This window comes from Cololabis saira, chromosome 5, assembly GCF_033807715.1.
Source record: "Cololabis saira isolate AMF1-May2022 chromosome 5, fColSai1.1, whole genome shotgun sequence".
Lineage (NCBI taxonomy): Eukaryota > Metazoa > Chordata > Actinopteri > Beloniformes > Belonidae > Cololabis > Cololabis saira.
In genome coordinates, this window is record NC_084591.1 from 301,079 (window position 1) to 317,897 (window position 16,819).

At 40.6% G+C, this 16,819-nt stretch overlaps 1 protein-coding gene across 1 annotated transcript; it reads right to left on the reverse strand.

Annotated features, from left to right (window-relative positions):
- Window positions 1-15,233: 15,233 nt before the first annotated feature.
- On the reverse strand, window positions 15,234-16,450 carry LOC133444514 (macrophage mannose receptor 1-like; the record flags this gene model as incomplete). The annotated part of the gene is made up of 5 exons (XM_061722354.1): window positions 15,234-15,332; window positions 15,429-15,523; window positions 15,626-15,694; window positions 15,845-15,976; window positions 16,054-16,450. Coding segments are annotated over 5 exons (792 nt in total), but the record flags the coding sequence as incomplete, so codon positions are not given.
- Window positions 16,451-16,819: the final 369 nt, after the last annotated feature.

Below are 16,819 nucleotides of genomic sequence, written 5' to 3' on the forward strand. Positions count from 1 at the left end.
GAAGACATCCAGGGAAGCCGGTGCTTCACTTGGTGGAGAAGAGGGGGAGGAGGGAACTGGTGCCACTCATAGCTCATCATGTCAAAAGGGAGCAGACATTTCCAGGGAGGATAAACAGAGGGTAGCCTATCATACTGTGTTATTGTATTATGTTAATAAATAATGTTTGTTCAAAGATCTCCTCTGTGCCAATTGTTGTTACGTATCTGTTATCACAGATGTGTGTGTGTGTGTGTGTATATATATATATATATATATATATATATATATATATATATATATATATATATAGAATAGAATAGAATAGAATATCCTTTATTTTCTCCCTCAGTGGGGAAACTTATTTGTTGCAGCACACACATATAAGGGAGGGGTAAAAGGACTGAAAAGTCAGAAATAAAAAATATATAAAACATACAAAAGATACGTATAAAATATGTATAAAATATGTATAAACAGGGTATGAACAGTATATACAGATAAACAGTACAGAAAAGCAGGTGGAGTGTGAGGTAGATTGGCAGATATTGCACATCTTAAGTTAAGTTATTGCACATATTATTGTCTGTTGGCTACTGAGAGCAGGCGTGATTATAAAGTCTGATGGCAGCGGGGAGGAAGGACCTGCGATGCCTCTCAGTGGTGCATCGTGGGTGACGAAGCCGGTCACTGATGGATCTCCAGGGCTCTGACAGTCTCATGAAGGGGGTGGGAGACATTGTCCATGATGGAGGACAGCTTAGCCACCATCCTCCTCTCCCCCACCACCTCCACCCGGTCCAGACTGCAGCCCAGGACAGAGCCGGCTTTCCTCACCACCCTGTCCAGTCTCTTCCTCTCTGCTGCAGTGATGCTGCTGCTCCAGCAGACCACCCCATAAAAGATGGCCGACGCCACCACAGAGTCATAAAAGGTCCTCAGGAGGCCGTCCCTCACTCCAAAGGACCTCAGTCTGCGCAGCAGGTGGAGTCGGCTTTGGCCCTTTTTGTATAGGGCCTGGGTGTTGACAGTCCAGTCCAGTTTATTGTTCAGGTGAACACCCAGGTACTTATAAGAGTCCACAATCTCTATGTCCGTTCCCTGGATGTTCACCGGCGAGGGGGGGACTTTGCGCCAGCGGAAGTCCGCTACCAGCTCCTTAGTTTTTCCAGAGTTAATCTGGAGGCGGTTCCGCTGGCACCAGTCCACGAATCTGTTGTTCAGTTCTCGGTACTCCGTCTCGTCTCCGTTGTTGATGAGACCGACGATGGCGGAGTCATCCAAGAACTTCTGGAGGTGGCAGGTTGGTGTGTGGTGGGTGAAGTCAGCTGTGTACACGGTGAAGAGGAGGGGGGCCAGGACGGTCCCCTGTGGAGCTCCAGTGCTGCAGACCACCGTGTCAGACACACGGCCTCCTGTCCTCACAAACTGTGGTCTGTTAGTGAGGAAGTCCAGGACCCATGATGTCAGCCGCTGGCAGACTCCAGCATGGTGTAGTTTGTCCCCCAGCAGTTCTGGCTGGATGGTGTTGAAGGCACTGGAGAAATCATAAAACATGATCCTCACAGTGCTTCCAGCCCGCTCCAGGTGGGCCAGGGACCTCTGCATCAGGAAGATGACGGCGTCCTCAACTCCGATGCTCGGCCGGTAGGCGAACTGCAGGGGGTCGGCGGTGGAGCTCACCAGGGGGCGCAGGTGGTGGAGGACCAGCCTCTCCAGAGTCTTCGCCAGGTGGGATGTTAGGGCCACCGGCCGGTAGTGGCTGAAGTCGCTGGGTCGAGACGACTTGGGCACCGGTACCACGCAGGACGTCTTCCACAGCTGTGGTACCTTGTGCAGCCTCAGGCTCATGTTGAATATGTGCTCCACGATCCTGCACAGTTGCCTGGAGCAGGATCTGAGCAGCCTGGAGGTGATGCCGTCCGGACCCGTTGCTTTCCTCGCCTTGAGCCTGGCCAGTCCTCTCTCCACCTGGGCTGTGGAGAGCACCACGCTGGGCGGGGGGGTGGGGAGTGGGCTGGGCGGGGGGGTGGTGGGTGGGCTGGGCGGGGGGGTGGTGAGTGGGCTGTGCGGGGGGGTGGTGGGTGGGCTGGGTGGGGGGGTGGTGAGTGGGCTGGGCGGGGGGGTGGTGAGTGGGCTGGGCGGGGTTGCAGGGAGGGGGGTTGGTAGGTTCGGTGGAGTTGAGAGTGGGCTGGGGGGTTGTGGAGGGGGAGTAGCAGGGAGGGGGGTTGAGGTGAAGGTCCTTGGAGCAGAAGAGGCTCCAGTCGGGGGAAGTTGCAGCAGGGCTGGGTGGGTGGTGGGAGGGGTGTCTGGTTGTTCAAACCGGTTGAAGAACCGGTTCAGGTCATCCACCCACTCCTGGTCCCTGTCCAGCGCGGGTCTGGAGTTGCTACGTCCTGAGATGGTGTTCAGGCTCCTCCAGACCCCGCTGATGTCGTCCCGCTGCAGCTGGTCTTCCATCCTCCTCCTGTAGCTGCTCTTTCCCTCCCTGATCTTCTTCCTCAGGTCCCTGTCTCCTGATTTGAAGACCCTCCTTTTGTCCCTGAGCAGGCCTTTAATTTCAGGGGTGATCCAAGGTTTGCTGTTTGCAAACACTTTAACTTTAACTTTAATATATATATGTTGTATACATATAACAAATGTTATCTGTTAAAATCTGTTTTATTTAGTTTTAAATAAAAAGTGTAAACTTCTTTATATGTGATTGCTTAATTTACTAATGGTTAACTATGGTCAAGTAATGCTTATGAGGCAGTTAAGCATTAATAATGTGTTACCTAAGGGATACATGTGTTACACTTTACAATAAGGGTCCAGAATAGTATTTACTAATGGTTAATTATGGTTAAGTAATGCTTATGAGGCAGTTAAGCATTAATAATGTGTTACCTAAGGGATAAATGTGTTACACTTTACAATAAGGGTCCAGCAAGCCTTTACTAATGGTTAATTATGGTTAAGTAATGCTTATGAGGCAGTTAAGCATTAATAATGTGTTACCTAAGGGATACATGTGTTACACTTTACAATAAGGGTCCAGAATAGTATTTACTAATGGTTAATTATGGTTAAGTAATGCTTATGAGGCAGTTAAGCATTAATAATGTGTTACCTAAGGGATAAATGTGTTACACTTTACAATAAGGGTCCAGCAAGCCTTTACTAATGGTTAATTATGGTTAAGTAATGCTTATGAGGCAGTTAAGCATTAATAATGTGTTACCTAAGGGATAAATGTGTTACACTTTACAATAAGGGTCCAGAATAGTATTTACTAATGGTTAAGTAATGGTTATGTAATGCTTATGAGGCAGTTAAGCATTAATAATGTGTTACCTAAGGGATAAATGTGTTACACTTTACAATAAGGGTCCAGCAACCCTTTACTAATGGTTAACTAATGGTTATGAGCCACTCCTATACATTTATTAAGGTTTATGTCAGGTTACCGTTCATAAGGTCAGGTAAGCTACCTGATAACATACACAGCACCATTAGGAAATGATTACTTAAGACTAAATAGTTGTTTAATAATGCCCATCCAGTAAACATGTACACTATTAGCGAATGATTAGTAGATGTATTAGGTAGCTGTTACTTAATGCATATTCACTCCAAATAAACACCATTAGTAAATGATTACTAGGGACATTATTAACAATTTACTTATGTATTAACTAATGTATTACTTAATACTAAGTAATGCATACATAAGGATAAATAATTACATCATGTAACGTTTATTAATGCTTACTAATGTATTAATTAACTCTGAGCAGTAGGCATTAATTAACTGTTTATTAATGCATTAACTAATATGCTAATTAATGTTAAGTAATACATAATAATGGTTATTTAACTATTATTACACTGTTAATTAATGCTTAATAATGCATTAACTAACTGTTTATTAATGCATTAACAAATATGCTAATTAATGTTAAGTAATACATAATAATGGTTATTTAACTATTATTAAACTGTTAATTAATGCTTAATAATGCATTAACTAATGTTAATTAAGGGACCCTTATTGTAAAGTGTTACGTCCCAGGCTAGGGGAACAGAGGCGCAACATAAGAAGGAGGCAGCGAGAGATGGTTCAAAACAAAAAGGCTGTATTTATTTTTGCACAGCTCAAGGTTCAACATTCAAAATTCAAATCAGTGCTAACCGGGTTAGCACTAAAGAAACAAAATGACAAAAAATGACAATGAAGCTTCTCTTCGGGGTAAACCTAGGCCAAAATAACAAACAAAAGAAACTATCTTCTCGACCAGACTACCTAAGCCCTGGGAGGAAACAAAAGATCAAACAAAAATACAATATCTGAGCCTAACTTCCTAACTTAACAAAAACAGGAGAAAAAGGGGATCAAATTAAATGGCGGTTTACCCTTACTGCTTCGGTATAACATAAAATACAGGCTACAGCCAGTAACAAAACCACACAGCTAATACAGCTAACTCAAACACAACTGCTCACAAGCAGACAGCAGACTAACACAGATCACAACTTGAGCACAGAACACAGCGAGGAGGATTGCCACACTGAACAGTAGCAGCCCTCTCATGCTGACTGAGGTGTGCTGCTTTTGAGGACCAGCAGCTTGGTGTCATCTCGTCAGTCTGATCTGCCACAGCTGCGGAGGACCAATGGCTGCGGCAGGACCTGTCAATCTGAACTGAACTGATCAGGGGGAAGAACAAGATGGATTAAAACAGGAGTGCTCACTTTCCCAAAAAATACAGAAACAAAATATTAAGTACAGTTACACACTAAATCAAAAGCAGTAACGGCTGGGGGCCGTAATACATAATAATGGTTATTTAACTATTATTACACTGTTAATTAATGCTTAATAATGCATTAACTAACTGTTTATTAATGCATTAACGAATATGCTAATTAATGTTAAGTAATACATAATAATGGTTATTTAACTATTATTAAACTGTTAGTTAATGCTTAATAATGCATTAACTAACGTTAATTAAGGGACCCTTATTGTAAAGTGTTACCATTATTCTCAGTAGTCATATCTAAATTGGGAAATATTTCAATGCCTAAGTATTTGAATTGATTAACAATTGGAATGTTAAATTGAGTCAAATCCTCTTTTATTTTTTAGAGGTAGAAGTGCAGATTTTTGCCAATTTATTTTATATCCCGAAATACTGCTAAAATCTATAAATAACTTAAAGATATGAGGAAGTGACTGTGATAATTCACTAATAAAAAGGAGCACAAAATCTGCATAGAGAGAGATATGGTGAATGGTGGACTTTATTGTAATAGGGATGATATTAGTGGACTGACGTACTTTTTGAGCTAAAGGTTCAAGAGATAAAATAAATAATAAAGGAGACAGTGGACACCCTTGACGGGCACCTCTGTAAATTGGAAAGTGTGTAGAGCAAGAATCACCTGATAACACCATTGCACCTGGATTTACATAGAGAACTTTAATATAACTAATAAAAGAGTTGCCAAGTCCCATGTGATCTAATATGGCCCAGAGGTAGTCCAATTCAAGTCTATCAAATGCTTTTTCGGCGTCAAGAGTTAAAATTCCAGATGAAGTCAAGAGGTCGGAAAAATCTGGATTAAAGTGTAGAATATGTAAGAGTCTTCTTAAATTATCTGAACCAAACCTGCCTTTCACAAACCCGGTTTGATCATAGTGAATAAGTTTCCCCAAATATCTGTTAAGACGACGTGCCAGAACTTTAGCATATATTTTCATATCAACATTAATCAGTGACACTGGCCGGTAGCTGGTACATAATATTGGATCTTTGTGTTTTTTCAGTAAAAGTGATATCGAAGCTGTGTTTGTTTGTTTTAAAAACGAGCCCTTTGCGATTGATGTAGTAATCATTTTTAAAAGCATAGGGCCCAGTTCTGACCAAAACTTGACATAGACTTCAATGGGAATACCATCTGGACCTGGAGACTTACCCAAGTTCATCTCATGTATCGCGTCCCATAATTCATTTAAAGATATATTTGCTCCTAAGTCAGCTGCTTCTGAGTTAGACAGTTTTTCCAAGTTTAAATCAATCAAAAATGTATTGCACTTATCCCTAATAAATATGATTTCGGAGGTATAAAGTGTTTTATAGAAACCTGTAAGGACTGTATTTATTTCATTTGAAGTGGTAAATACAGTTTCTTCTGCAGATTGTATTGCAGAAATACATGACTGATGCTCATTAGAACGGAGCCGCATGGCTAACTCGTGGGAAGGCCTACTACCATTAAAATAATGGTGCTCTCTAGACTTTTGAATCAAAAATTCAGCGTCCACTCTAAGAAGTGTGTTAATTTCATTTTTTACCAGGCTAAGCTGACCTGCTCGTACAGCGCAAAAGGAGTTTTGTTGAGCTTTTTCCAAGAATGCCAACTGCCTCTCCAGATCAACAGTTTTTAGAAGACGAGAACGGTTTGAAAATGAAGCAAATGATGTAACGTTGTCTTTTATAAAACCCTTAATGGCTTCCCAGACAAACCTAAAGTCTTCCACTGTATCCAAATTGAATGATATAAATTCCTGTAGCTTGGATTTAAGTTGGAAGCAAAAGTCATTATTACCTAATAAAGTAGTATTGAATATCCACCGGGGTGCTTTTTTCTTAGTAGCTGGTAATACAAATTTAGCCTTAATTGCATGATGATCAGATAAAGAGGTTATAGTGATATCTGCTGATTGTGTTGCTGGGCATAATGTATTAGATATAAAAATATAATCTATTCTCGAGTATGATTTGTGTCTGTTGGAAAAAAACATGTACTCCTTTATTCCTGGATTGCAGAATCGCCATATGTCTGTCAGATTTAAGTCCATCATGCACTGTTGTAAAGCCTTAGAACAAGATAACTGGGAACTACCCACTAAAGGATTTGATTTATCTAACTTTGGATCCATTATAGTATTCATGTCTGCACCAATAACTAAATAATAATCTGATAAATTCATTAATAAATTAGACAGTGTTGAGTAAAATTGTTTATCATAATTAGCGGGAGCGTAAGCACTGACAAAAACAATTTTCATATTTGACAGTATTACTTTAATGAAGGCAATTCTACCTTCAGTATCATTGCCAATGTCAGTGATATTTATGTGCAGTGAACGTCTGAATACTACCAGCACTCCTTTTGTCTTGTTATCTGCAGAGGATGAAGCTACAACTTCATATTTTGAATTACTAAAACTCTTTGCAGATTTATCAGTTAGATGTGACTCTTGAATAAGTGCCACGTCTATATGATTCTTTTCAATAAAATTTAAACAGGCCACCCTTTTAGTCCTCCCGTTTAGACCTTGCACATTCCAGGATAAAACAGATAAACTAGTCATTGGTATCACTGATGAATATAAGGTATTCCGCTGTAGAGGTCTTGCCACCCTCCCTCCCCCAGGGCAGATCACCCACTCTCCTCCCCATTCCCCTGTCTAAAGCCATAGTAGAGCTAAGTCCTGGAGGTCTTCCAGGCTCCGGAATTTAATTTCTAAATTAACTATATTTTGATGTGTCAACAATGTTCAGATGACATCCCACAACCTCCCTCCTGCCCACACAAACCAACATAAGTCCTTGACCTTTAGTACACACACCCACACGCATACATACCTACCCATCCACATCCTGCGCTTTCAACCAACACAACTGTCTCTCAATAAAAAAAACAAAAAAGGGTACTTTTTCATAGCTATTTAGCTTGACAATGGGAATATAAATATATAGGCTATATAAATAAAATAAATGCATGTATACATATATATACATACATACATACATACATACACACCCCCATATACGAATACATATATGCATATACACACACATTCCCTAAATGAAACAGAAGAGGGCCCGTTTCCCCCTTCTCCATAATACCCTTTTCCCTCTACTTCCTTCTTTAACCAAAATTAAGCCCTCTATATGGGCTGATGTTTGTAACCATACAATTTATTCAGCGTAACTGTTAGTAAATAAACAGACTAGGAGAGAGAGAAAAAAAGAGAGGGGGAGAGATAGTCAAATGTAAAGGGAGAGAGACAGAGAGAGAGAGTAAAAGAAAGAGTTCAAAAGGGGGAGAAAAACAAACAAACAAAAAAAAAAGATGATCACCCCTCTTATTTCAAATGTAAGTCTCAAACTAATCATTCCATCCCACCCCTCACCAACTCCTTATTCTGAATAGTACGTTATGCGATCAAAGGAGTCTGTGTGTGAGCATTCCCAATTAAGTTCATCATTACGTCCGCTTGATTCCACTAGGCCAAGTCAAATAAAAAATAAGAAATAATATTAATAATAATAATAGTTGTCGTCCTCATGGATGATGATTACATTCCAGGACTTTCTTTGACAAAACAAAATTAATCTACTGCCAGTTCAGTTCAATATCCATTCACAGACTTCTCTTACCCGCTGCTGTCCTCTTGCCTTGCTGGAGTCCCGTTTTGCGACTATTTTATAGTTGAATAATGTAGCTTCAGGTGCTCTTGGGCGTGATCCAGAGAGTTGAAGCTCATCTTCTCCGCACCGTCCTCCACCCAAAGGATGGCCGGGTGCCGAAAGAAAGTCTTAACTCCCAGCTGGTGAAGCTGTTTTCTCAGCGGCCAAAACTCCGCTCTCTTTGCCTGAAGTCGGGCCGATATATCCGGTACCACTCTGAAATCCCCGTCTTCTGGACTTCTCCTGCATGAGTTGAGAATTTGTAGTTTCTTCTGGAAGTGGTGTAGTTTAAAGATAATGGCCCGCGGATATCTCAGATTATCTCGGGCTGGTCCCATGCGGTGCGCTCTCTCAAAATCATTTTCTTCCAGCGTTAATTTCCATTTCTCCTTGAAAGTTTTAACCAGAAAAGTGGTCATCAGCATGCCACCCTCCTCTTTTTCGGGCACATTCAGAAGCCTCAGGTTGTTCTGCCGGTGACGGTTCTCGAGCAGATCAATCATATCCATCGCCTTCTGCAGTTTATTCTCCAAATCTGAGACGCGCTCCTCCTGCGCGTCTAGTTTGACTCCAGTATCATGCAAAACACCCGCATTAGTCTCCACTTTTGTCTCGAGAGTGTCCACTCTCTTGACCACTGCATTCAGCAGGACGTTATTGGCAGTAGTTAATTCAACTAATTTGTCCATCTTAGAAGTCAGATCAGCCAGTTTGGCACCGAGACTGACAATTGTCTCTGGCATCTTGATTGTTTGTTGGTCACTGGCCGCTCACCCTTTACCAGTTCAATGTTTGTCCACTGATTAATGTCACTCCTTTTTAAGGCACTCGACACGTAGCTTACTTATTTTCCTTTCATCAAAGTGGGAAAACTTGTGGTAAATTGATTTTTAAATTAGTTTTAATCCATTTGTTTGACACGCGATAGGGAGCCACGGAACCTCTTGCGACTGCTCACTCGCGCATGCTCAGTAGTCCCTTTCTAAAATATATATTTTTTTTTAAATTATTATTTACTATCACAAAAACGACAATTTCATAGAGAATTCAAAGCCTTTATTTAGAAAAGATAAAATAAAAGTAGAATCTTCATGATTCCGGACGCACACAATTCTGTATAGTTCCCTGTCACCTGTAGCATAGGGGGGCCTTAATTAGAATAATTAATAATTAGAGGTGCACACAAATGTTCAGGAGTGATGTAGGCACAGACTCCCGGGGAACTCCTGAAGCTGTTGAAATGGTAAGACGTATGTGTCAAGTGATTTGTTGTGGTTTAAACTGTGAAAAATACAACTGATAACTTACCTTGAGTTTTGCTGTTGGTCTTTTAAATGGTAAAACGTCCATTATATGTGTAAAAATACGTGGGAAAATCCGCCTCATTTGCATATCCTCTCACTGGCTTCAGCAGACACAGACACAGACAGAGCTGCTGCTCCGTGTGCACGTACTGACTACTGTGCTACTGTTCATATCATGGTTTTTCATGTGTTTAATGTTGTTCTGTGTATTTTAAAGAAGGACTGCATTTGTTAGTAGCTTGGCAAAAAATAATATTATTATCACCAAGTTACTTAAGCGGTTTCATAACGCAGCCACAGAGTAGCTAAAGCAGTAATAACACACTAATAACAGTCTGTAGCAAATTCAAGTTACTTTATTTAAACTAATGACTTTCTTAAATTACTTTTTTGTACAAGATATAATAGTATAATAATACTAGTAGCCTATAGATAAGGGGAAAAAAGTTTTGTTTAGTAGAAACAAATATATGTTTGGCCTGATTGATGTAATGTTCTGGCCCAACGTTCAGTTGCTCCGAAAACATTTGCCCCGAGGCCAAACTTACTCGCAGACCCCTGGTCTAGAGACATCTGTTGTATTAGACGCTATATGAATAAAATTTAATTGAATTGAAGTCCTCCAATAAAAACAAGGCGTAACTTTTCTTGCACGTTTATTGAAGATCCACAATTTACTGTAAAACTGTAATAAAGAACAAAACGCAAACACAAATCAGAGTCTAAACAATATTCACTGACATGACTAAGAAATGTAACTAAGGTAAAAAAAATGTTGAGTAATAGGGCAAAGCTACGCTAGCCATCAATTAGGTCACTCTGAGACTGAATTTGCAGCAAAACAAACTTTCAGCAAATATAATATGCAAGTCATATCTAAAAATCAACCAAACAAAATACTCACGGACAAATAGTGTCCAAGGCAACAATGTTAAAGATAAACTGCAGCAGGAGAAACAGCAGCATGTGCTCTCTTCTGGGCCTCGTTCATTCTGAGGAAATTACTCTACAGTTAATGCTGCTAGGGGCCACACGGGGGCGTTGTTGTACAAAATCTACTATTATATTATAATTTATAAATGCACCTGAACACAGGGCAGAACAGAGAGGAACATTCTTTTTTACCAAATGTACAAATCACTGCGTTCTTGTTGATAGTCCAGTCTTCTTTCTTTTTAGCATTAACTTACCATTAAAAGGCATATATATATATATATATATATATATATATATATATATATATATATATATATATATATATATATATATGTATATGTATATATTAATTATTTAATTATATAATTATTTAATTAATTTTTATTGGCAGTCCCTTGTAGTAAACATTGGTTCCTGATTGGTACAGAACTTTCTGAAATTAGCAGTCCAGTTAACAGTCCAGAATGTTTTACAGTTACAAACCCTTGGGAATTAAACATTTACAGTTCAAAAAAGTCCAATCACAGCAGTTTTTTACTATTTATTTTCACCAAACTTTATTTATATATAACATGGCTGGCATAAAAGCATTATATCCATTAAGAACACCAACCCTGGTGCTTAGGGCTCCATGTCCTGCATGTTTTTCTGTTTCAGAACACGTGATACAAATGAACGTCATCAGAAATGTCCAGACGTCCATGAAAAGCTGCTGACGACCATTAATTACAATCAAGTGTGCTGATGTTTGTTTCAGAAATAGAAATAAGTGACAACACGATTTCAGCAGCGCAGGAGCCAAAAAAAGGGAACAACCCAAAACTTCTAAACTGCATAGAAATGTATTTATTTTATATGAAACATTAAAAAGCTTTGATTTAAAGTGCTTTAATTGCATTGAACTTGCATGGCTGTAGACAGCCAACCATATAGCAACTGAAATGCTATGTACGTCCACATCAGCCCAGATGTTCATGCAAGTAAATGTAAATATGGTGAAGGTCGGAAACTTACAATATGGTAAGTTAATTTATTTCAATAATTCAACTTAAAAGGCAAAACTAATCATTATTATTGCATTAGACTATTGCATTAGTCTTAAAGCATACAAGACAAAATATATGTTATACCAAAATTTCCCATTACATTATACACACACACACACACACACACACACACACACACACACACACACACATATATATATATATATATATATATATATATATATATATATATATATATATATATATATATATATATATATATATATATATATATAGACATGTACACCATATTCAGACAATGAAAACACACACTGATATATAACTGCTACTTTACTTCACACACCATATTTAAGAAATGCTCCTTGTGTTAAAACAATTATAATGTTTACATTTCAAATAGTGACATTAAAGATGACACATAAAAACATTCATCACAACAGGTTACAGTTAATGATTATATAATAAAGTTGTGTAGATTTTATGAACTAAACTTCAGTAATGAACTAAATGTAAGAGCCATTTGTGTTATTGTATCAAATGTGTTTATGGATCTGTCCACTAGGGGGAGCAGTGATACCATCAATTAGCTCGGTCTATTTAATCAGGGTTAATCACACACACACACTGCAAAAACTCTGAATCTTAACAAGAAAATTTGTCTCATTTCTAGTTCAAATGCTTAATTTTCAGTCAAAACAAATCTTGTTACACTTAAAGCGACACTACGTAACTTTTCCACCTTAATATCATATTTCCAGAGTCATTGTGATGGTACATCAACTTACAACAGGTTTAATGACACCTCTGTCATGGTCTGAGGGAGTCTGTATCACCTTCACTGGCACTATGTAACTTTGAGGAGCATGGTAGGAACCCTGCCTCACTAAAAAACTACAAATCGTTACGACTTTGACTGCTTTACGGCATACGTCACTTCCCCCTCCTTCCCGATTCGCAGTCGAGACGAAAATGGGCGGGGCGTGGAGCGCAGCTCCACAGAAGCTGTTGCTGCGTTATGGCTGCAGCAGCTCCACATAACAGACGTGGGGAAAAGACCCTAATGGTTTAACTTTTCAACGGTTTCCTGCTCGGAGGCAGAACCCCGGAGGCCAAGTATCTGATATAACAAAGTAAAAGAGTGAAAGAGCCGTCGGCTCGCTTTGGATCGCGGCTGTAACGACCAAACACACAGTAAAGCATGATTTATGGTTCTGCGTTAAATCGACACAGACCCACGGCGTAGGGTACGTGGCGACGCGCAACGTACGGTGCGTGTCGCCGCGTACCCTACGCCGTAGGCTCTGCGTCGGTTTAACGCAGAACCATAAACAGCCTTAAACCACAAACACTCACACAGACGGGCGTCGGATCAAAACACGGGTTTTATTCCCCACTTCTCCAACTAAACGCAGTTGCTGGCCAACTCTCTGCGGTGCAATTAACCCCAATCTTCAGATAAAACTAGTTTGTTGAGGAAAAAATATTAACTCTATTTGTAGCTGCAGAGGAAAAAAATAATCTCACGAGGAAAACAAAAATATTGCTCACGCTTCGGAGCCTCTATAGCAGTCAAAAAAAGAAAAGAGAAGTAAGAGGGATACAAAACATGTAGTGTATGTTGTACTATTATACAATTTTATTGAAACACATGGCTCTTCAGGGATTCAGGGATCTCTTAGGGATTTCATATGGATCCAGACCGTTAATAATCATTATTTTCTCCATATACTGCTCCCTGGCTTCCTTGTTTAAGGTATCCCGGTAAATTCCAGTTCCTTTCCAGCAGTTTAACATCTTTTTTTTTTGCGTTCCTTCTGTTCACTTGGTGAAACAGAAAAGCGTCCCGTCTCCTCTCATCAAAACAAATGCACGCGACGGGACAGGAGTTTTCCGGCAGTACGCGCTGGTGCTCATGGGAAACGTAGTGTTCTTTCTGGTAAAACACTACCGATTTTGTCCACAAGATGCCGCCAAACTCAGAAAAGCTGAAAGTTACGTTGTGCTGCTTTAAAACAAGACTCATCACTGGAAAAAACAACAATTTTCACCTGTTTCAAGTTGATTTTCACTTGAAATAAGTAGAAAAATCTGCCAGTGGAACAAGATTTTTTTGCTTGTAATAAGAAGATAAATCTTGTTCCACTGGCAGATTTTCTACTAATTTCAAGTGAAAATTTAGTTGAAACAGGTGAAAATTGTCAAATAAGTTATTTTTCTGGTAATGACTCTTGTTTTAAGTGTAATGAGAATTTTTTTTTGTAAAAATGAGACATTTTAACTAGAAATAAGACAAATATTCCTGGTAAGATTTGGAGTTTGTGCAGTGCAGTCTGGAGGCAAAAAGGTTTTTGACCGTGTGTTCGGGCGAACGGAACAAGAAGGAAATAGCAGGTGAATATTTTCACCAGTTCTCAGTTTCTCCTCCAGCTGCTGCTGCTGTTACCATGGTAACAGCTGCTGCTGCAGCTGCTGCTGCTGTTACCATGGTAACAGCTGCTGCTGCTGCTGCTGTTACCATGGTAACAGCTGCTGCTGCTGCTGCTGTTACCATGGTAACAGCTGCTGCTGCTGCTGTTATCATGGTAACAGCTGCTGCTGCTGTTACCATGGTAACAGCTGCTGCTGCTGCTGTTATCATGGTAACAGCTGCTGCTGCTGCTGCTGTTACCATGGTAACAGCTGCAGCTGCAGCTCCCCGGGGCCGGCGGCTCTTCTCTTCTCCCAAATCATCGGCTCAAATCTCTTAACAGGCGTTATTTGGATAAACTGAGCCCAGGTTGGGGATCTTAACGGTTACTTCTACTGCTGAAAACATATTAAAACTTAATAAAGTGGCTTATTAACAGCGCTACAGCAGAAATTAAAACAGCTTTTGGCTCTCAGCTTCCTGATTTTAGGGCTGGTGCTGAAAGTAGGAGTAGTGGGAGTATTGGGACAGACCTGGGAAGATTTAGAGTCCCTAAAATCTGTCCCTTCTTTTTTAGGACTAGTGGTGGTGAGGGAGGGCTAGTGGTAGTGAGGGGGGGCTAGTGGTAGTGAGGGAGGGCTAGTGGTGGTGAGGGAGGGCTAGAGATAGAAAGTAGGGGGAGTATTGGGATTGGGCCTAAACCTCCGTCACTCATCACTGGATCTGGGTTTCTATCTCCAACTACACTAAACCTCCGTCACTCATCACTGGATCTGGGTTTCTATCTCTAACTACACTAAACCTCCGTCACTCATCACTGGATCTGGGTTTCTATCTCTAACTACACTAAACCTCCGTCACTCATCACTGGATCTGGGTTTCTATCTCCAACTACACTAAACCTCCGTCACTCATCACTGGATCTGGGTTTCTATCTCCAACTACACTAAACCTCCGTCACTCATCACTGGATCTGGGTTTCTATCTCTAACTACACTAAACCTCCGTCACTCATCACTGGATCTGGGTTTCTATCTCTAACTACACTAAACCTCCGTCACTCATCACTGGATCTGGGTTTCTATCTCTAACTACACTAAACCTCCGTCACTCATGACAGATCTGGGTTTCTATCTCACAACTCGTCCTCCTTGTGGAAAACTTCTCCATCCTTCTGCTCTTTCCACTTCAGGGTGACTCCGTCCACTCCGTCCTCCTTCAGTCTCTCCTGGAGCTGGAGACACAAACAGGACACACTTTCAAACACAAACTCAACCTACGGTGGTCGTTTTATTGTCATAAACTGACAGCGTTTCCGTCCCACACTTGCCTGTTTCAGGAGTTGTTCTTGCACCGCCGGGTCATTCAGGTCCACAGAGTCGTCCACCTTCACTTTCACCTTCACCACCTTCTTCATGACTGGTGCTGAATGGGAAGAGAAATAAAATATGGTTTTCTACTGAAAACAGAAATATCAGTACACATTTACTTTGTACTGATTCTATGTTTACTCCCTAAAACACTCACTGTCATAACTGTAGCAGACAAACGGTAATCTGGTTTCACACGACAGAAACCTCCATCTTCCTGAGCTGCCTGAAGAAACACCACAAATAACTCTCATCGAGTTCAAGGGATTATCAGCAGCCTCGCAGTTTTCAAAGAGGAAGCTGCTCCCGTCAGACCAGTTAAAGGTTGGATCTCTATACAGGCCCATCCAAACCCAGCCTCCACCAGATATTTTACTCTCTGCCGCCTCTCTCTCTGTATCGTTCCTCATAATGGCCAGGTCTATGAAGTTCTCCCTGCAGTAACTCTGAGCGCTGGACCAGTTCATCGCCTGGGGCACATAAACATATTCAGGATTCTGCTGTGATCCTGCAGACAAAGTGATAAAAGAGGAGGTTAGTTGGGTTCAAAACTGCTTAAAACCGTAACCTGCTCCATACTCTTACCTCTGTAACACAGGAAGGGTAGGCTTTTCTGGCAATTATAGTCCCCCCATGATGAAGAGCTTGATGAAGACTTATGCATGCATACACAGAACTCTCGGCATGAGTAAAACCTTGGATAGCTACTCAACCAGTCCCTGTAGTCAGCCCCGGTACCGTTGAACCCATCAGACCACTTCCAGTCGACTTGATTCCTCAGACCGATCCAGACGTCAGAGCTGGAACCAGCAGATGAAAGTGTGTTGATGAGTTGGTTCTGTTCCGAAGAGTTGTGCATGGTGGCCAGGTCCGTGTGTTTCTCTCTGCAGTATTTCTGAGCTTCGGTCCAAGTCAACGTCTGACCAACGAAGTGGTAGTGACGGACGAGGCAGGTGGAGAGGACCAAGCACTCTGAGGGAAGATATCAACTCCTTTGTTAATTACAGTGGCTTTAAACTAACACTGTTATCTACCGCCAGAACTACAGTTGTAAAAAACAATCAGGGGGGTGGAGGATTTGATCATATGGAGACAGATAATTTGTGCTGATTACAAATAATATAATATATTACAAATAAACAGCTGCAGAAATACTGCAGGAATGACATAGCAGCAGTTAAATGCAGCCTTCTGTAAGCTTTAAATATCCACTGGGCTTACATCAAATACATCAAAACACAACAATAAAAAACACTTTTCTGAACTTATCAATATGACTCTGTCCTTCACAGGATAAGTAACATGGATCACTGCAAAAACTCAAAATCTTAACAAGAATATTTGTCTTATT